The following is a 22,111-nucleotide window of genomic DNA, read 5'->3' as shown; positions in this document are numbered from 1 at the left end:
CATTTTTAGAGATAAATACTAAGACAATATGAAGATATGAAAACACTTCAGGAAAGAAAGAGTAATGGATGCCAAATATGCATATCAGTACATTACGAAAGCCAGCAATCATAGGGCAGTGTTAATAACACCAAAAAGCTCCAGGCATACCCAAGCTTCAATGGCCAATAAGATCTGTATTTAAACTTATGTTGTCAGACATTGCTGGGTGACTATGTTATTTTATAGAACATGAGGAAGTTTACCATCATGTCCAGGACGCAAGCTCTTATTATTTGAACAAATGTGTAAGAAAAATAAAAACAAATACACAGGCTTCTGAAGAGTTTTGTAGCCCTAGAGTTGAGTATCTCAAAAGACTGGCCTCTGCACAGTCAAATTTATTAGACAGAACTGAGAAAGAATGGGCTAGAGATAAGCAGGGAAAAGTGATTCCCTTTCTGAAATATTCTGGGAGAAGTAGACTCTAGACACAGAAATCAGCTCAGCAATGGCGGGTGCTGGAGCTGGGGAAAGGGTATTGCTTCAGGTAAGTGCACAGAATTTTCTGGAGTGTGGGGAGGAGCTGGATTTGAGGAGGCTGTGGTTATACAAATATCCATATCTACTAAAATTCACTCACTGTTAACCTAAAAAGACAACTTTCTGTTAGGCCTCAATAAAATCAACTCTGAGGATACTACAGCAACAATTTAAAGGAAGTACTGTATGTATCTTGAACCAGGCAGGTGATGAAGGATGGTAAAGGGTAGACAATTCCAACATAGAAACGAGCGGTACCAGATGAACGGCCTGCCACCTGGGATCAGGACATGGCAGCTGTGCCTCTAAGAGCATGTCACATGCACGTGGAGTTAGGATCAAAATTTTCAATACCCAGATGTCTTTACAGCATGCACCCTCAGGACAAGACAGACACAAATCATAGCAACGTTCTCCAAAGGGTATCTGTGGTCCAGTTCAGGAGAAAGCTGACTTCCTTCGCATAGCAAGGAGTGCTTACATTATTGTTGACTCCTAAAACATACAAACACCAGAATTCATGGAGAACACTGGAACACTCTAGGAATTAAGACAGTGAGAAGACCCCAAGACCTGGGCACTCCCTCTGTACATTATCACTGATATCTATGGTGATCTTGATCCTGCTTTTTTAACACAGCTTGGGGGGCTCTGTGGTATATTTCCAGGGTGACCTTCACAGCAGGTACCAATGTGATTCACTTAAGGTTTCTATCAAACTTCACTCCACAGTTTTACCTCAAGCAGGTTAGCTCTGGGAACACAGGGTCTTTAAATGACTTCAGGTCCAGTCTGAGAAGACAGGAGAACATTGTAAATAATAAAAAGATATGGAAATGAAGTTGCTCTTGGGACAGGAGAAATGCCTCATCTGTTAAGAGCCATTGTTCTGCAATCCTGAGGCCTGGAGTTCAGATTCCAGCAGCCCGGCAACAAATCCAACACCCCTGTGCATGCCCGCAGTCATGACTCCCCTGCGACAAATCCAACACCCCTGAGCATGCCCGCAGTTATGACTCCTTAAAGGGCCAAAAGAGGAGGGTTGATGGAGTTGACTCGCTTCCAATAAAGTGGAGATACAAGCCCTAGGTCTAGGGATAGATCCTGCTTCAGGGAATAGGCAGGGCGTGATGGATGGGGACACTCAGTGCCCTTCTCTGTCCTGTGAGTGTGCCTGCACACACACGTGCATGCAGTTGGCCACACTTTGCCTTGGATTAGCTGTCTCTTTTCCACATCCCACAGGCGAAGTGAGTATAACTTATACCATCAGTGATAATTATGCTCACTCAAAACGCATGATTTTAAGAACATAGCCACACCTAATATAAATTATTGGGGAGTGTGTTTCTAGCCTTGACGGGTTACTTCTGCACTCATCCCAAGATACAGATTTTAAAGACACCTTTTAAATCCAAGCTTGAAGAGTGTACACATAGATCACCTTATCGGCCTGTTTATACTCAGGGAAATTTGCTTGCTTTATTAGAAATAGATAAACCAAAGGTCTAAACTTGAATAAAGCACCCTGTACATCTAGCACCTATGTCTAAATCCAGAGTGAGGCCATGCCACTTTCTGAGTGGGATGCTCACCATCAAGCAATGCATGATCTCTTGCCACCCACTAGAATAATTATCGTTGTAGGGAGAGGCACAGTCCAACTTTCTGTGAATTGCGCTGGGAAGCAAAGCTGCTCTGGTACTTCAGGTCCTACCTGGCTTGAGATGCGCGAAGGGAATTTCTCCAGTGAGGAGCTCCCACAGACACAGGGCGTAGCTGAAGACATCCGCCTTGATGGTATAGCGTGTGCACTGTGTGAACACCTCAGGGGCCATCCAGCGTAGGTTCTGCACAGACCAAAGGTAACCAGAGTAAGCCTCCGAGCCTGCACTGGAGAAGGTTCTCCGATGCTCTCAGATGGCTTGGGCAGGAAGTGATTGCACCTCCGCTCTCGCCAATGCAACAAAAACAGCGCATCTTCTCATGTGGGTCAGTTTCTCAAGGAAACACAAAACTGCTGGAGGACCTTAACATCTGCACTCTATAAGACGCCTCCAACATTAATGACAAATAACTGCCTCACGGGGTAGCTGTGCTTTATTTCCTTGGTCCTTCTTCCTGCTCCCAACCACCATCTACCACCCAGGCACCCTGCTGTCTTCGGAATCCACCAAGGCGCCATCTCTAGTAGTTCCCTTGGCTTGAATCACCCTGTGGAAGACATCTTCCCTCATTCAGTCTCTGGGCTCCAATTAAGTGAGTGACTCAATTAGCCCACAGTTGTGTGTTCTCATGACAGAGGGCACAATGAGCCATGAAGAAGTCACCCAGCTTGCCTGGTATGGAGATTTCTTCCTAGTAATATCAGGCTCTGGAATTTCTTGTGTTTGCCCTGATGTGAATTTCATGAATTCAGTGTCTGCAATATTCCAGAAAGCAAGCTAATAAATATGTAACAAAGCAAGCCCAGCCTCATCTATGTGAACTACACTCTTTATACTAGTGATCAGAAATGCAAAGAATTTTCATTTCTTTGCAGTTCAAAGGCCAGAACATCAGATGCTGCTTTATGAAATGGATGTTGCACCATTCCACAAGGTAACTGGGCAGTGTCTCCCACCTCAGGGGTCCAGCTCTGCGGTCTCCCAGCTCTGCCTCCTGTCAGTGGCCTTTCCCAGTCACCGTCCTAGGGGAAGGCGGGAAGTCACATTCTTGTATCCTGTGTGTGGTATTGCTACTGACAATTCTTCTGACTGTCTGGCCTTATGCTGAAATCACGCAGAATTAACCCTAGAACACCTTTATCCTTGGCATTACTAGACACGGTTCTCCTGCACAAGCTCCTGCAATCCAAGGACTCTTAACTTACAGAGGAGGTTAGGCGTGTGCCCCAGCGGTGTGCGCCTGAGAGCAGGCTGATGGGGTGTGTGTCTGAAGTGTGGAGGGCGAATACAACATAATTAGGAATCTTAGATATGGCCTTATAGCTAGTGAGAGTTAAAACAACACCGGAATAATTTGAGGGGAGTGTTATACTTAAAACTATGCCATGAAGAAGATAATTAATGTCACTTGCCAGGGGTGAGATTCTGTTTGATTCTACCCATTGGAAATGGCTTAGTCGGAGGGAATCAGCTGCTTTCCCTGGAAACTGCTCAGTCAGGGCAGCGACGAGATGCAGGTGCCCGAGACCCACGCAGCCACGGCTTTTCAGGGTCACACTTATTCTCATTTTTAAACTTAAGGCAATTTAAATTGGTTCATCCAGGGCTAGGATCCATTGATCAAGCTTCTTCTCTGTCTCAAGGTTTAGATGAAGTTTGTATAGCCCTCCCCCAAAGTACACACTCCACCCTTCTGTCACCCCATTACAGCTCTGTTCACCCTCCTTCATATTCTCCGGTCACTAGCTTTGCACACTCCAGGAGCCTTCTTGGAGTGGACCCACTCTGGACCCACACTGACCTCTGCCTTTCATGCCCACCAATCATGAGGCTGTTCTCCCCACTAAGGCCCCACAGCATAGGTTTTCACCCTTACCTCTCTGTGCACTAACTCACTCCCTGCACATTTTGACGGCTTTGATTTTTCTCCTTAGCACGCACCGTCGGATTTGTTTGTTCCTGTGTTCACTGTCTGCTGGGCGTGAACCAGAACTGACTTAGTGTCTCTGTGTAGAGCAAGCGGCTGATGACTGACGTCTGCCTCAGGTGCTCTTGTGCTTACCTGCTGAAAATGGGCCCCTCTCTGAAACTGGAGCTCACCAGTTTGAGTAAACTGGCCTGGTGAGCCAGTGAGTCTCAGGGATCCTCCTGTCTCTACCTTTCAAGCATTAAATTCTGGCTTATTACATGAGTTCTGGGGATCTAAACACAGGCCCCCATGTTTGGTTCACAGAGGCATCTCTGCAGCCCGCAGTTTGGATCATTGTAAATCTTAGGCTGTATGGGTTGGAATGTTACACACATTTGTTGGGAGAATATGTGAAATCTAAGGGGTTGTACATTCAGACATGGATGAGTCTAGCGCCCAAGGATGCACTTGGCACTACGCAGATGCTGGAGAAAAAGAAGCCTCAGGAGGCAGAGCTGGATGAAGACATTTCAGGCACCTGGGGTCCTGACAACTAGTTAGAAGGTATCGCTGTCATTCCTGTGCCTCCTCCACTAGCTCTTGTGAGAGCAAGGCTGACCTTTCCCCTTTTCTGGCTTCCTATTTGGTCACGTGAGCACAGCACACCTTTGCTCACACTGCTATATGTTTCTAGGATGTGGTGCAGACTGAGACAATCCCCGCTAATTTGTTTTGCTTAAGCATTAATGCTAACCTGCAGGACTTGCTACCTGATAATTCTGACGGAGAGCCGAGAGTCCTGAGCAGGGGCTGCTGAGGCATTGGTCACCTGCTCACACTTCCACTCCACAAGTTCATCACCTGTGGCATTCAATGACAGTGCCTGCCAGGGCTTACAGGTTACATTTGGAATATGTTCATCGAGATCTACAACATTTTCTAAACAGGGGCCCCCTCAAATAATTATTTTGGGGTCTTATGAAAATAAAACCCTAAACCTTATCCTGACACTGAGACAACAACACTTCCTGGCTAAGGCCACTCCTGCCTTCCTTCCTCCCACACTGAGTTTACAGATTTTAATTGTTTAACAAGGAACAAGAAAGCCACAGACCCCTGGCTGTTTCGTCATGTTGTCTTCATCCAGGGACTGCAGAAATCTTGATTCTAAAGGGAAGAGAAAACAAGTCCACGTCAAAGGAATTGTCCCAAACCCTAGGTTGAAGAGCACAGCAAACATTTAAAGACCAAGGAAGCCTTTGTCTTATCCAAATTTTTACATCCCTCTTTTCAGCTTTGATAGCAAAGAAGAAAACTTAGGTGCCTTCAAAGTGCGAGCTCAATCTGAAACTTAAATAGACACACCAAGGGGTGAAGTCTGTTTCCAGACGGTTGTACACTGTCAGGCAACAGGTGTGAATGAAGAAAAGGCTGCTGCTTAGGAGTATGTATCTGGGAGTCTTACCTCCAAAATCTGCCACCACCGCGTGACCATCCTCGTAGAGGAGAATATTGTGACTGGGGAAGAAAAGACGTTGTGTGAGCTTGACCAAGATTTTCCCTCAGGTCATCATTTTCTTACCACAAAGCTGAAAGGCACTAACTCTGATGCTCTTGGTTGTTGGTTCAGAAAAGGGATTTACAAAATGTGGTCATGTTCTAGCTCCTATTGACCTTGTGAAGAATCCCTCCCTACAGGAACCATCTAAGCTTGTCAACAGGCCTTTTTAGTTGCTGTACTCAGCTCACAGAGTCGTGTTTGAAAATGCAGCTCTGGGTAGAAATGCTATGGAACGTGCTAGACATGGAACTGGCTGTACCTCAGGCACAGTGAGCTTTCCATGTGAGGTATGCATTGAGTGTGCCGTTCAGAGTAGTTACCTGAGTAGGATCCATGTGATGGATGGATAGGGTTCAGCCCTACACGATATCCTCTGGCCTTCGCGTGTGCTTTGTGACCTGTGTATGTACATACCCCCGGTCCTCTCACTAAATACATGTAAATTTTTTATAGGAAGTGTAGAAAAGATATCCTGGACCTGAGATACCATTTTAATATAGCAGAATACGTCTAAGGCCTGTTCAGTGATGTCAGGTAAACTACAGTTTAGAAAGTGAGGTAGGCACTAAAACCAGAACAGAACCCTAGAACATCAGGAAGAGCATCAAAGATAAAAGGGAACCACGTGAGGAAGACACACTTGTCAATCATTTCTATGTACAAATTAGATGTCTGTAAATAAGTTAGATATCACATGACTCTTGGTGAGTACAGATGCCTGGGGTTTTGTCAAGTTGTTCCTACAATATTGAGAAAATCTCCCTTTTGTGTGGCAGGTGAAAGTTAGGCCAGTCTAGGGCAGGTCAGCCCTCCCCAGCACAGAGATCTGGGTTGTGCAGTGACTCCTGGAGAAGCACACAGAGATGCACATTGTTCTTGAAGACCATGCTTGTCTTTAACGCTCAATTAGTGATCAGGTGGTGCCCAATCCAATGGGTATGATGACCACACACACAACACACACTGAAGGCTCAGGGGTCATAGCAGCAGAGTGGACAGAAAGATGTTTAAGAGCAAGGGAACCATGAAACCACTTCTAGACATGCCCAAGAGGCTACGCATATACAGTCTCATCAACATGGCTTCTTAACGTATACTTGAGCAAGAAATACAATTTTGGTGTTCGACCTTAATGCTGAGTCTGTGTTTGGCTCATGTAGGAGGCATTTCCAAGTCAGGAGGTAGCTATCTTGGTTTTGGTACTCAGTAAGAACAGGAATATTCTCAGTGATTTGTGCGATGCTTCCTGATGCTCCCTCCATTTTGCTAGCAGATAACTCTGGAGACCCTTTTGTGTTGTGAATGAACTTGGAGACTATACATAATGTATTTTATAGATGCTAAAGTTTAATGTGTGTTCAGAGTAACTTCAGAAGAGGTGGCAGAGTATAGGAGTAGTTGAGCATGTCAAAGCTGGAATGTCTGAGACGCTATTGTTAGCCCCAAATTACAAATTGGTAGGTATGATGAGGACAATGTCATTATAACCAAAAAAATCTCAGACCAATGGGAAGAGCACACATAGACACAAGGCTCATTAGATTAGCTGCACAGCCCATGGCCTGTCAAAGGAGTGTGGGTGTTAGACATTCACCCAGAACACTTAAATATATGTTGAACAAAGTTCCACCAGCCACAGTAAAGTCATGGGTAGCCCCTATGAATTATTTTATTCTTAATTCTAATTTATGAGTGAGAAGAGCAATTGAAGCCTTGTCTTGAACATCATAAATTTTCCTGGAAAGTCTTACAAGTGAAGTTATTCTAGGTCACTGCATGGAAAGACCATGGAACCTTTGTGTGACTCTCCAGTGTAAGGCTTGAGGCAGTGCTGCAGAACCAAAGCCACTACTCCAGGGCACTGGATAGTCACAATTCATTAGTTTAAATTTATTCTCATGTAAATATGTGTTACTAAGAATAGCTACGCCAGCTAGCAAGACTTGTGGTGGAATGGTTGAGAGAAAAGTAATACCTGATTAATAACACCAGCCTTAGCGTTGAGTATAACCAGAGAAGAATTTGGCTTCTAGTCTACTTGGTGAGTTAAAATAGGGGAGGGAGGGTATCAGAAGGCAAGGATTGAATCTTGTTCACTGATGACCTTCTAGCGTCTTCACTGGTTTGCATGTACGAATGCTCAATATATATGTGCTGAACAGACACGCTGTTGTGGAATAATCTTTCTGTACACTGTGAAGATGTGTTGCTCAGACTTGATTAGTGAAAAGTTGAATGGCCAATAGCTTGGCAAAGAGGATGCTGGGAAGAAGGAGGAGGAGGTTGCCAGTCAGATGTACAGTCAGATGCCAGGAAGCAGGATGCACAGGAGGAAAGGTAACAGCCACAGTTCATGCAACAGGATCCAAATTAATAGAACTGTGACTAGATTATAAAAACTAGTTAGAAGCAAGTCTAAGCTATTGGCCAAGCTTTCATATTGAATAAGAAGTCTTTGTCTCATTGTTTGGGACTTGGCTGACAGGAAAGAGAAAAACCTACAATAAGCAGATTCAACGATACTGAAGATAGACTCTGCTACCACAGACAAGAGCCACACTTCGATAGAGTCAAGGTCACGTCCTGGAATAATTTAGTGCTTGCTAAATACCACTCATCTCTGTGCAAATGAATACTCAATGCCCAGAGAATGCTGAGGGTTATAGACAGTAGAGATAACCTTGCTTAGTTCTTACAGAAAGGGTGGAAAGCTCAGAGTGCCGGTGTATCAACACAGACCAGAGAACTGTGAAGTGTGAACCTGGCTTTCCTTGTCATTGCGTTAAAACCTCAGATGTTAGAACTTTCCCCAGCAAGTAGAAAGCGGTCAATGACTGTGTATTTTGTGAGTCTTGTCCTCGCGCTTCTCCCAAGTGTGTATTTTATGAGCCATGCCTATGTGCTGTCCTTCAAGACATGGCATTTGCTTGCTTTCTGTTAGCGTGCCGTTCCAGAAGATGCAAAGTGTACATGTTATGGATCTCATCTTCATGAAATTGATAATCTGCTCGTGAAAACCAAGATGAATGTTTTCAGAGAAAATAGCACAGCTTAAGAAGGGGATTAGCTTTGAAGGAGGCTTAGAAGAGCACTCAGCTACTACGTCCACAAATATGTGGTGTTGGGTTCTGGGAAGTTTTCTTCTGCGAACCAGGCAGGCTGACACTGGGTCCAAATTGTCATGAGGACACTGTCTTTTAGGAAGAGCCTAAGACAGGATATATGATGTGGGATTCCCCTCTGTATGCTGTGAATACTATTGGTCAATAAAGAATCTGCTTTGGGCCTATGGCAATGCAGAATAAGGCAAGGCGAGAAATCCAAGCAGCTAGAGGAGGAGAGAGTAGGCGGAGTCAGAGAGATGCCATGTAAGTGCTGCAGGAGACAGATGCACTGCAACCTTGCCAGTAAACCACAAGCCTTGTGGTAAAATGTAAAATAATGGAAATGTGTTAAGATATAAGAGATAGCTAACAAAATGCTTTATCTATTGGCCCCAAATTATTGCAATTAATATAGTTCTGAAGCCTCACACTGGAGCCTGCACTTGAAATCTTTGTTGCAGGTGAGAAAAGACAATATGCTCAATATATATGTGATCAAGTCGGATGTCCTACATTTCTACTGCTAAAAGGTGGAACCAACAGTTCAATTTCACTTTTCAAAGTCAACCAGCATCTGAGGAAGACCAGCAAATACTCAGTTTCAATAATGAGGTAACGAGTCAAAGGGAACTGAGCTAGTGCATCTTTTCAACAATGAGGTAACGCGTCAAAGGGAACCGAGGTAGTCTAAGTTTGTGCCAGCAGGACTCTGTGGGCACAGACCAAACCCTCCTCCTCCCCACAGCTGTGCTGAAGCCAAGGCTCTGCCAGGAATGTGCAGATAAAGGGAAATCAGCGTCCACAAACAAAGGCATGGGAAGCTGGTCTAAAATGGTGTCAGAGCCTGGCAGCCACCAGCAGCATTCGAAGCTAGAAGTAAGGGACAATGCTGGGAATTCTGCATTTCCCCCTCCCTGCCCCCTGAAGACCACTCGCGAGGAGGCTTAGATACAAAGGGAAAAGCCTCATATGTTCTAGGCAAGGGGTGTCTGGGAAGCAGGGTCGCACTTCCAATTGAACCAATTTTACCGTGGGATGTTTTCATCCCCCTCCTAGAGAGTCTTTCCTGCTATCCCCACTGTCTGATCTTGCAAGACTGTTGATGTCAGCCGAAAGCATGGCTTCACCTCACCTAGAACCATCTTTGTTCCCCCAGCCGCACTGATGCTGCTGCACAACAGACGTATGTGTCTCTTCGAAGTGCCCGTTCCTCATAGATTATAACCCAAAGCTCTATAACCTCAACAAGGCAGACAATTTACAGAATATAAAACACAACCCAAGGCAAGATTTAGTTCATTCAACTAGCCGAGAGAGCAGAAACCATGACCTTCATAACTTTCTAGTTAGTAACATAGTCTCAGAAAAGAGTAAACTATCTGCAGGTGTGTGTGTGTGTGTGTGTGTGTGTGTGTGTGTGTGTGTAAATGTGCGTGTGGCGTGTGTAAACAGTCTCATAAAAGAGTAAGCTGTCTGCAGGTTGTGTGTTTTGTGTGTGTGTGTGTGTGTGTGTGAGAGAGAGAGAGAGAGAGAGAGAGAGAGAGAGAGAGAGAGAGAGAAAGAGAGAGATCTTTTAAGAGTTTTCTCTTTGCTAAGAATGAATAGAAGCTAAATTTCACTGGTTTCTTTTCCATAAAGGAAAATTTTCTTCCTTCAACCTCAGAACTGAATTAATTTAATGAAGCCATTATGTGAGGATCAGGAGTCCTTTCATTATAATTGCCTGTATTGAAAATTTATCTAAAGTGCTCAAATGATTCATAATCAGTTGGTTATGTGCTGTAGCCCAATGCTAATTGTCACTATTAATCAGACTGGCCTGATTATTAGGCCATTTCCCAGTTCTGATTTCCTCCCGGATCTGGACTGAAGTTCATGGTTAATCCTGGAAGGAGCAAGGTGACTGTACCTCTCCCTCCACTACCATCAAGCGCTTTTACAAAAGTCATTAAAAATGCATAAATAATAATTTAGTTTTTTTCCCTGAGTTACAGAGCCATGTAATTGCCTGTGTCAGTTGCTCCTGAAAAACATGGGTTTAAGGTTACCACAGAAAACCTCTCGGCGTCCTTATTTGGAGAAATGACTGCCCTGATGAGTAAACAGAGTAGCAGAGCAGAGCTTCCCAGGCCAGCTTCCTGAGACATCCCTGAAGGTGATTAACTCATGATTAAAGGGCTGGCAGCCGGCAGGCCTGGAAGCATTCCAAGGGTTAAGTCAGGGGAAACCTAATGGCCTCGTTTCCAATCTCATCACACTGTGAAAGTCATTAGTTTACAAACACATCTTCCTGACAAGCCATCACTCACACCCTAAGCCAGGAGTCCTGGATCTGCCACCAGTCTGCCTGCCTGCCACACCTCTTCTGCCTGCAGTGCCTGGGTATGGCTGGGTTTCTTCCGAGTCCAGGCCTCTTAAGGAGGAGTCCTACCCCCTGACCTTCAACACAGTCTGTTACACTGCTCCATACTGAGCGTGGGTCCTGTCAGGCTGAATGTCATCTCAGACAGAACCCAAATATCCTGAATCTCTTCCGGTGGCTCTAGTGTAATGCGGTACGCTGACTAAGCCTTTAATATGAACACTATTCAAAACTACTTGCTTTGTAACTTTGTGTCTTTTGGAAAAATTATTTTGGAGTCTTCTAGATGAGTTCTTGGTAGCTACATGTTTGCTCTTTTATGGCTTTATTTTAATCTCTTTGTGCCTCCAATCTGGATTCCCTTTGTTTCTGTCTTTGCCACCCTGACTCTGTGTCACACACACACACACACCACACACACACACACACACACACACACACACACACATACACACTTTAGTCCTTTATTCCTTTCAGCTATTTGGGCAGTGGCTAATGTCTAAATCATTCCCTTCGTGGTAGAAGTCCTAGGTTGATCTCCACTCTAACACAGAAACACATGTAGACTTGGGAACTCCCCTGACAGGTACTCATAGATGCTAAATGGTGGCTGGGCCCTTGGGAGCCCCCTTGGTTTGGGCTGTGCAGTGGTTGGAATAAGAAGTGTCCTCTACAGTATCAGGGACTTGAACACTTGTTTCCCAGTTGACAGCTCTTTGGAGAGATTATGGGAAAGGATGGCCCAGCTGGAGGAAGTACGCCTTGGGAAGGGTATTTCTGAGCACTCAGGCCTCACCCCGCTTCCAGTTTCCTCTTTCTGCTCTCAGCTTCCTGCTCCGGGCATCTTCTGTCTCACCTCCCCCACTGTTACGATCATCACTTTGAAATCCTACGTCCAAATCAACTCTTTCTTCCTGCAGTTGCCTTTGGTGGTGACATTCAGTCACAGTGACAGGAAGTCACTGACACCAGCTGCTCACAGGAACCTGGAGCTCTGCTTCAGAAGCCAATGGGGGCTTTGTTACCTTCTTGAATCCCTCCTTGTTTGTTTTTTGGATCTCACCATTATACACCCAAAGGCTCTTACTGTACCCACAAACTACCCCAGGATGCCTACTGTGAACCCCCATACTCAAGGATTTCTACTGTGTCCAAACAATTCTTTGTTGTTCTTTTGCAAGGTAAGTAAAGCTCGTGGAAATCCCTTACAATGATCTTATTTCACCAGGGTCCTCTGTTCTTCTCAAGCTCCTGAGAACCAGAATTTAGGTTTCCCTATTTGCCCCTTAAAGACATAGAGTGTTACGCTTACATAGAATATCATTCTGCAACTTTTTGTAAGGGTAAAACTGACCTAGTTTGGCTTCAAACAGACTGAATTTGTTGTTTCCAAAGGTTTGCAGAAAGAGCTTTTTCACAGTCTGGCAGCCTGCAGGTGATCAGGGATGACAATACACAGGTCTGAACATAATCTTAGTGAGAAAGAAGCAGCTTTCCCAAAGCTCAGAATCATGAACTTCTAAACACCAAAAGCCTAATTCCACTCAACTCTTGGAAACCATGGAAACGGAACATTCCAATAAATGCAAAGGATTGCAGAGCCTTGACTCCTCCTAAAACAAACTTCCGTCGGTAGGTAGAAGTATATTTGAAAGCTTACTCCAAAGCCTCTGGATTTGTCCCAATGCCAGTGGGATTGAAGATATAGATTATGAGATCTGTATCATACTTCAACCTGCTTATTGAGGGTAATGTAAAAAAAACACATCCTCTTCACTCAACATTTGCTCAGACCATGAAATCCAAGTGGGAGACCCTTCTAGCTGAGATAATCTAAGGACACACATGTGACCCGGTTGAGGGAAGTCTGTGAGTAAGTACCCTACAGTCAGCAAATGATTATTCCCAGCTTTGAACAAATGCTATTTCTTGGCCATTTTAACAGAGATTAGTCTTATGGGGACTATTAGGAACAAAGGCATAAAGGGTAACATTCTTGAATTCTGAAGGAACTGTTAGGGAATTCCACAAATGACAGCTGAGAGTTTCTCACACAAGGTTTCTCTGAAATGAAGTCAAGGAGGAGGGGTGCTAGGAGACATTGCCTTGTCTGCATTTTCTTTATATCCAGCATACTTCAGCGCACTGGGACCATGGATGAACAGGGACTTCTGATCTCAGGTAGGGGTCTAGGAAACCTAAATTTGGAAGGCATGAGTAGCCAATGCAAGAATCTTTTTGTGCAAAGTCCATAGGTCAAAAATTTAAAGAATGAAGAAAAAGGCAAATAATCAATGATATCAATTTATGAAAAATGAAAGGTTAGCTAGTCTGATTACTAAAAGAAAGTTAGTATTCCGAAATAATTTAAAAAAAAAAAAACCCACTTTGACCTGAACATGGTTTCCTCATCTCCTTTCTGAACTCATAGTTGGAGAAACGTGAACGACATCAACTTTCTCAGAGAAGTTCAAGTCCAAGTTTGAGAGGAAGCCTAGGTGTTCTGGGACAACACTGGCTGGAAGGGAATGTCAAGGTCATGTCAGCAGGAGTGTGACTTGGACAGTCATGTGACATGTGCTGCAAAAGCTATCCAGGAAGTGGAAGCTGTCCTTCTTAGCTTTCACTGACTGCTTGGCATAGACGAGAGACACCTCTGCATGGAATCTCATTTGAGGGGGTTTGTTGATCTGGTCTTAACTGAGAGGGTGTCTTGATTAGTAATTGCTCCACAAGGGTCCAACCCACTGTAGGAGGCACAGTTCCCTAGTCAGGTAGTCCTGGGTTATACAGAAAAACAAAACAAAACAAACTAACAAACAAACAAAAACCCATGAGCCCAATGAGTCTAACAAACGTTCTCCATACTCAGTCCCTGTGGTACTTTCTGGGCTCTCTGGTTACAAGTCGCTGTACCAGAGAGAGTGGAGGGAGATGGATCCCAGAAGGCAGGCAGACAGGGAAAGAGGTTTTAGGTAGATCAATGTGCTTTTCTCTTCAACATTGAAATAGCCAGCTTTCTGCTATTCCTTCTGCCAGAGGGAAGTATTGGGGGTGGGGGAACTTTCAAACCTCCCATAGAAGATAGACTACTGTCTGGCTAGGAACGAACCAACATCTCCTTCTCCGTCTGGACTATTTGACATTCTCTCTAGCCCCAGTTGGCCAATTTTGAGGGAAAAAGGAAGCCAATTTTCCCCTAAACATACGAAAGTTTGGGCTCCACCAGACAATTCAGAAGGCCCTGATTCCTTCCCTCTGACTCTGTGTGCTTTTTTGACTTCAATAAAACCCGAATGAATGTAGAATTCTCCTGCCTGCATATTCTTTGTATCAGCAGAGAAAAGAAGCCCACCCCTGGGACCCTGGGTGACCGTATTATAACAGCATCACGCATGCCTTAAGCAGACGAAAGCAGTTCATAGAATTAGCATTTGGGAAGCAGCGGGGCTTTATCAGCAAATTCAGTTTCCTATGCTTGAGTGAAGCAGCCCTGGGCTTGGGCAAACTCTCACGCAGGCGAGACTGCACTATCGCTGGCCAGCAGAGGCCTTGCTCTTAAACAGCTTCACCTTCAAGGAGTGTCCTCCCACCTCTCCGCAGCCTCCACAAGTAAGTGGTTTTAAGAAGTTTTGGCTTCAGGGGAATTTGTATGCAGCTCTTTAGGAACAAGGATTAGGATTTGGGAGAGAAAACTGTTTGCCTACTGGAGTATTTGACCTGGATGCTTTCCCCATCCCTGCCCAGCAAACACAGGGAAGCTTAATGCTCTCGTTTCTACAGGAACACAGGTTAAAAATGTACTTAGTCTCACCGGATTTCCATCAAGGGCACTTTGAGAATTCAGAGAGAGTGGACAAGTGTATGCTTTAAAGACTCACTGAGCCACTCAGTGTCTCTGTGGCTGTCAGGAAGATGCACTGTGGATTTCTTTGCAGACACTACGCAGTCTGTTCCTGAGGCAGGGGTATTAGTCACAGGGATGTAAGCTAAGGGCTGTGGTGGCTGAGGGCTGGAGTGTGTGACTGTCCTCTGAATAACTCAGGCTCCTTCTTCCTGTCTTCTTTCCTCTGCATCTGCTGCTCCCTCCAAGTTAGAGCCACTCCCATTTTCCCTCCAAATGAATACACCTCTTTTTCATAAGCCTGCTTGATTCTCTTCCTGGTTCTCAGATATGTCATTTATGACCAGTAAGATTATAGGACCCCCCCCCCCCCGAAACTAGAATTATGAGTCAGGTAATAATTTTAAATTATTTTAAATTTCTTGTCCAGGGGTGGTGAGATATGATATTATTTAGGTCAGGCTGACCTCAGATTTACTATTTAAATGAGAATGAACATAAACTCCTGATCCTCTTGCCTAAACTTCTCAAGCACTAGGATTAAAGACATGTTCTACCATTCCTGCCTCAGAATGTCTTCCAGATACTGGAGGAATACAGGCAAGAAAGAGAGAAAGAGAGCCAGGGAAGTTTCACGTGGTGGTTACATGCTTGGGTGTCTATCCGTAAACTCTTTAGAATGGAATTCTGAAATTTGTTCTTACAGGATTGTTGTTTTATATTTTTTGTAAGTATTTACGTTTGTGAGTCAACCATGTCGGATCGACAATGTTAACCTCCCTTCTTCAGTCTTATGGGTATGGTTTCTCTGTGGTCAACATTTCTCCAAGTATTTGAAGGACACTTATTTGACTTCAGTCTGTGGTTGGATAGTGTGCAAGAGACAGCTTTCCAAACAATTCACCTTAGTAAAGATAAAGACTGAGTCCAACGCTTTCCACCCCCTCTCTGTAACCACCCACCGGCCAGTATTAGCCAGACTCCCATGTCTTTCTTGACCAGATAACTCCTAGCCCTGTCTTAGGAGCCAGCTTAGGGACAGCCTGCTTTTTAAAGCCACTTCAAGAAACACAATTCCCACCGAATGGGTCTGAACTGAATATGTGCCTCTGCGTTCACTCTTAGGTTCAGCAATTACTACACGCTCTCTTTTCAGATCATTTTGTTGTTGTAGGTACCATGGGAAAGACAATGTAGGACTTACACTATCGCCTATTTCCCCGGGGTTATTAAAAACATTTGTAAGCCACTCTGTACCTTTTATATTTTTTTTTTTTTTTTACTTTGGTTTTGGTTTTTCAAGACAGGGTTTGTCTGTGTAGCGCTTGCTGCCCTGGAACTCATTCTGTAGAACAGGATGGCCTGAGCTAAGAGCTCCATCTTCCTCTACCTCCAGGGCGGAATGCAGAATGCTGGGATGAAAGCTGTGCGCCACCACCGCTGGCTTGTTCCTTGGTCAAGGATTAGGCAGTTTCCAGCAGGTCAAGAGGCGTTTAGGATGTGACCAGCGGAAAGTCTTTGTTACCTTTTCCCAGTGACAGAATCATCTCCTTTTTCTCCAGCAGTATCGCAGGGTTTGCTGCATGGACATCTTTCATGATCTGCTCTCTTCACCCCATGACAGTTGCTCCGTCCCCGACTGCCCCCTCAAATCCTTCTGGTAAACTGTTGGAGCTGTCTCCAGTAGTTCCTCTTGGCTGAAGCTGACTCCTGGTCTCTTGTCGCCTAACATCAGCTCTATTCAAGTCACGAAATCAACCTACAGAACAATCCTTGTTTCGCCCTCTTCATTAACCCCCTCATGAAGTGTTCCCATGTCCTACAAAATATGTTTCTAGAACATATTATCACCTATCTCTTGTGTTTTCCATGCCTTTTCCAATTCAGCAGAAGGCAACTATCCCCTTTCACAGGTGATTTAGAATTTGTTTATTAGTAGGAAACAGCACTTTGCAGACCATTCCCACTCAGAAGGAGGCATGGTCTTTATGTATCACACGAGTGCGGACGCCCGGAGGCCAGAACAGGGCACTGGATCTCTTGGTAGTGGAGTTACTAGTGATTGTGAGCCACTATGTTGGCGCCAGGCACACAGGTTCTCTGCAAGGGCAGGGCTCCTCCTGCTGAGTCAGTCTCCAGAAGCTCCATGGTCATCTTCCACGGTAGTGTTAGTATATCTCGGGACAGCTGCAGAATTGATGCTGAAAGCTGAACATGCCTTCCCTAAGGCCACACGCTTGGTAAGGGGGTCAGATTCCCAATCAGAATTCTCACTGAGTGGCCTTCTTCTGAATTCATTTGCTTTTTTCACACACGTTCCCACAGGTCCATGCAGGATTTTTTTTTTTTTGAAAAGTTGAATTGAATTAGAAACTATACCCGGATCTGCTGCATTAACTTGGGAACGTTTGCTTTAAACACTGACTTAGTGGAGGCATAGATGATGTTAACATGGTGAGAATTACAAATTAAAAGAGTTACAGCAGGAAGCATTAGATGTGGGGCCTAAGAGAAAAGTCTGGATTAGAGAGAATAAACATAAATAGGGATCAAATAGGAGGAAGTCAAAGAAAGGAGTGGAGGGGAAAGAGAGGTGGAGGTCATGGCGCTGGAGGGAACTTGCTGTATATGAGCGGAGGAGCTAAGTTGAGACACGAAATGAAATGATAAATTGTGTTTAGAAAAATTGAGAGAATGGAACACGTGGAACTGGAGAGTGGATTCAGAGGCTCAGGGTGCTTGCTGTGTGAGCCTCAGGACCTGAGTGTGGATCCCTTCGCCCACATCCAAAGCCTGGCATGTGCCCGTGGGAATGCCAGTGTCCCCAAGTGCTTTGGGAAACAGAAACAGGATTACCTCTGAGGGTTTGCTCCAGGTTTAACAAGAGACCCCATCGCAAATACAGCAGAGAATGATAGACTATGACCCAGTGCTGATGGGCCGGGATGCCCTGTCCCTGGCACCTGCAGTCTGGTTACAGTGTTGTGGAGTGCTGAATGGGTCTGGGTCCAGACTTGGTTAGCGTGGGCTCAAATGCCAGTTCTGTTTATTTGTTTCCATTTGTTTGTTTTTGTTTTTTTTTTAGCAGATTTGGGGAAAAAATTAATGTATCAGTTTTCAAGTTCCTCTCCATTTGTACGGTGAGTTTTAGGTAAAGATTAAATTAAATGATCCTTGAGAGCAAAACTTGAACAGACAAAGCCTGGTGCATAGTGTTTCCTCAATGAGGGGATAAGTAATAAAAATGAACACCATAGTTGTAAAATGAAGTAGTTGGTTCCACATAGACAGACTAAAGATGGCAAAGCAGACAGTGAGTGAGGCTTCAAGGATTGGTGATGGAAAAGGACTCATTCCCAATCCTGCACTCCGAAGGCGATTGCTTCAACCCACCTTCTACAGTGAGCAGAGAATAAACAATCTTAGGTTGAAATCATCTTAAGAGACTGAGTCTTTGGTGAATATCTTAAATATCACCGTAGAACCTTCATCCAGCTACTGATGGAGAGAGAAGCAGAGACCATCAGTGGAGCACCGGACTGAGCTCCCAAAGTCCAGTTGAAGAGTGGGAGGAGTGAGAATATGAGCAAAGAGGTCAAGACCATGATGGACACACCCACTGAAACAGTTTACCTGAGCTAATGGGAGCTCACCAACCAACTCCAGCCGGACAGGGAAGGAAACAGCATAGGACCAAATTAGTCCCTCTGAATGTGGTTGACAGTTGTATGGGGGGGGGGCAGACTGCGGGGCCACTGGCAGTGGCACCAGGATTTAGCCCTACTGCTCGTACTGACTTTTTGGATGGAGACCTCGCTTAGCCTAGATTTAGTAGGGAGGGCCTTGAACCTTCCCCAAAGCAATGTGCCTTACCTTCTCTGAGGAGTGGCTGGGAGGTGGGGTGGGGGAGGCTAGGTGGAGGGGATGGGAGGAGGAGAGGGAGTGAGAACTGGGATTGGTATGTAAAACAAAAAAGATAGTTTGTTTTCTTTAAAAAATAATAAGTGAAAAAAAAGGAAAAAGAAAGAAAAAGATTGGGTCTTCCAACAGGTGTGCCTGCACTTCAGGGTTCTAAACACGAGATGGCGAACTACCCACACAGGATTCGGGCTGTGCGTCCATTTCCAGCTCAAACAGGTCTTTCTTGATTCTTAACAAGGGACTATACTGGCTCCATTGGGAAGATAGCTTGGCTCCTTTAGGACAAAGGCTCTTGCTTTCTTTCTGACTTCCAGGTCACTGCCCATTTCCGAGGCTTCAGAATGCTGAACTTGTGAAGGACTCAGAAGGCGGCCATGTCAGAGTGCCGGGGGTGAAGGCTACGGTGTGACTCTGAGTGTCCAGCACATTCCCCTCTGGGTCCATCCTATGTCCTTATTCCTGCCAGCTCACCCGTCAATGTCCGCATTATTGCCCTTAGTAATGGGCTTTAACGCCTTGTGCTGTCTTCCAGGATCTCACTGTGAAGTCACTATTCTTTCTGGTTTAAATTATGGCACTCAGCAGGCTGCTGTGTGCTAGAAAGGGAAGAGGACTCAGAAAACCAGGATTTCAGCTGTGGTCCAGTTCTATTAATAAATATTTTAAAAAGCATTTTACCTCAAACTGCTTGTTTCCCAGTGCATTATCTCAATTTCTCTTATGTGTGAGAGCCATTTTGTCAGGTTATTGCGAGGACGGAAGAAGACGTTACTCATACCCTGAGGATTCTGAAGCTCTAGGTAACACGGCTGCTGCACCTTCATTCCGCTCTCCACCGGTGGCTAGATGCACCTCAAGAGCGGTAATCAGCCATTTTTAACTACTTGAAGGTTTAACTGATTAAACCTTTGGGACTCGGGGCTGATGAAGGTCTGGTCCTCTTCTTTTGCAGGCTGCCTTCATTGCCTATGTTTACAATGCTGTAGGGCACAGCAGGTGATAGAGCCCTTAAATGTCACAGCCTTAAGAAAGTTCTACTACTTGCCCTTCCACTTAGAAGCAAATACATAACTAGTTCACTATGCATAGAAGTAAAGTCTATTCAAGATATAAAAAACAAACGGAGCTGAGGAGATAGATGACTCAGCAGGTAAAGCCATGGTTTCTAGTTCACACCCAAGACTTACGTATCCTCAATATCCACATGTGTGCTATGGCATGAGAACACACACACACACACACACACACACACACACACACACACACACGAACCAAACAGATGTAATGCACTCTTAAAAGAAAAAGCAAAATTATTTTTAAAAATCTATTTTTACTTTTAATTATTTGTGTGTATATGTGTTTGTGAAGAGAGTTGATTGCAGCCAGTCAGAAGAGGGTGTGGGGTCCCCTCAAGCTTGAATTATGAGTGGTTCTGAGTCACCAGACGTGGGTACTGGGAACTGAACTCAGGTTGTCTATAAGATTGACTATAAGGTCATCTATAACATCGTCTATCTCTTGAGCTGCACAGACTATGTTTTAGACTGTTAAGGTGGCATGTTGATTTGAAGTAAAATAATTTCTTCTAAAGAAAGTGATGAAAGACACACTGCCAACCTCTAAGTGTCTGCATTTTGTCTCTGACCCTTTTTGCAGCCACCTCTGCAAATGACACGTATGTGGGACTGTCTCAGAGTTCACCTGTCCTTGCAAGTGCCCACTGAAGCTTTTGGAAGCTGTTTTGCAACATGGTCCAGAATTCTAAGGGCCATGAGGCTGCTCGCGGTGTCCCTTCCTTGGGGATGTGACATATGCTGTGTGTTGATGCTGAGGGCTCTGGGAGCTTGGCAGGCTATAGGTGGCTGCAGAACCTCTTGGAAGACTCTCCCAGGTCCTGCCTGTCTTCCAGGCAAAGCAAATGTCAAATAAGACATGATGGCCAAGAAAGGAAAGTCAACACTAACTCAGGAATCATTCAGAACCCTCATTATTAATTCCTGCCTTTCATTCTACAATTAGATGCTTAAGATGGAATGGGCTTTTTGAAATCAGCCTTAAAGCCCAGCCCCAGTGACACACTTCTGTAAACAGAGACTGAGCTCGGTTTCCCAGCTGCCCAGACACGAATAATCACATAAAAAGTATGTAAATTACAACACTGTTTAACTGATGGCTCAGGCATGTTTCTAGATAGCTCTTACCTCTTAAATTAACCCATTTCTCTTATTTTATATTTTACCATGAGCCTCGTGGTTTGCTGAAGTGCCTATAAGTATAGAGGAAGGCTGGACATTGCTGGAGCACACCATTTTATCCCAGCATTTGGGAGGCAGAGCTGGCAGATCTTTGTGAATTTGAGGCCATCCTGGTCTAAAGCTCGAGTTCCAAAGGTACACAGAAAACCTTGTTGAAAAATACATAAAAGAAAAAAAAAAGAGTAGGATGCAGAAGATTGTTTGTGGGGCAGGACTGCGCATTTCAACCTTCCTGTGCCTGTGGCCAGAGAGCTGGCAAAGGCAATGTAAGTAAGGGAGACTTCGCTCTGACTTACGTGGATTTATGAGAAACAGCCCATAAGGGCGAAGAAGAAATGGTGGCAGCAGTAACTTGGCAGCTGTGTTAACAAGGTTGTGGGGTAACTGGGTCTCATCACGTCACCACTCAGGAATAAGAGAATCAACAGGAAGTAAAATAAAGCCAGACTACAAGCTTTACGGACACACGCCTGTTTCCTCTAGTTAGGATCCACATTCTAAGGCTTCAAACTTCCCCAGATATTGGCATCAGCTGGGGATAAAGTGTTCAAACACGTGAGCCTTTGGATAGCGTTTTCTGTAAAAACCATGACAGGCTGCAAGGCAAGTCCTCAGTACTAGACCTTATTTCAGTGAAGGATTAAGTCAAGCCATGAAACTTACATCTCTGTTTACATTGTAACACTATGAGCAATGTTCTTTGCTTTGAAAAATTGCCAGTTTCATAACATTTAACATTCAAATAAAGATAGCTAATGTACACTGTGCTATAATAAGCTCCTCCTGAAAACACTCGTGGAATTCAATATCTCTTAATAACTTATTGAAGATTCATGTCAGCACTGAGAACTCTAAATTAAATTGCCACCAAGGAGGAATAAGATTGAGCGGTACTCCCTAAATAAATTCGGGACACTGAGTGCCTGCCTGGGACCTTGTCTCTTATTCTCCACCTCTGAGTCCACA

The 22,111-nt window shown here is 44.6% G+C and overlaps 1 protein-coding gene across 1 annotated transcript in view; it reads right to left on the bottom strand.

Moving 5' to 3' along the window:
- The window catches only part of LOC101993063 (serine/threonine-protein kinase TNNI3K), a 218,983-nt gene that overhangs the window by 78,330 nt on the left and 118,542 nt on the right, over positions 1 to 22,111 (bottom strand). Inside the window, exons 18-20 of the mRNA XM_005357460.2 lie at positions 5,564 to 5,616; positions 5,213 to 5,265; positions 2,240 to 2,372 (exon numbers count right to left, since the gene is read on the bottom strand). Of these exons, the coding sequence (XP_005357517.1) occupies positions 2,240 to 2,372; positions 5,213 to 5,265; positions 5,564 to 5,616 (239 nt within the window). The remainder of the gene's footprint in view (positions 1 to 2,239; positions 2,373 to 5,212; positions 5,266 to 5,563; positions 5,617 to 22,111) is intronic.

The sequence above is a fragment of the Microtus ochrogaster genome, chromosome 21 (assembly GCF_000317375.1).
Source record: "Microtus ochrogaster isolate Prairie Vole_2 chromosome 21, MicOch1.0, whole genome shotgun sequence".
NCBI lineage: Eukaryota > Metazoa > Chordata > Mammalia > Rodentia > Cricetidae > Microtus > Microtus ochrogaster.
This window is presented reverse-complemented; position numbering and strand designations above follow the sequence as displayed.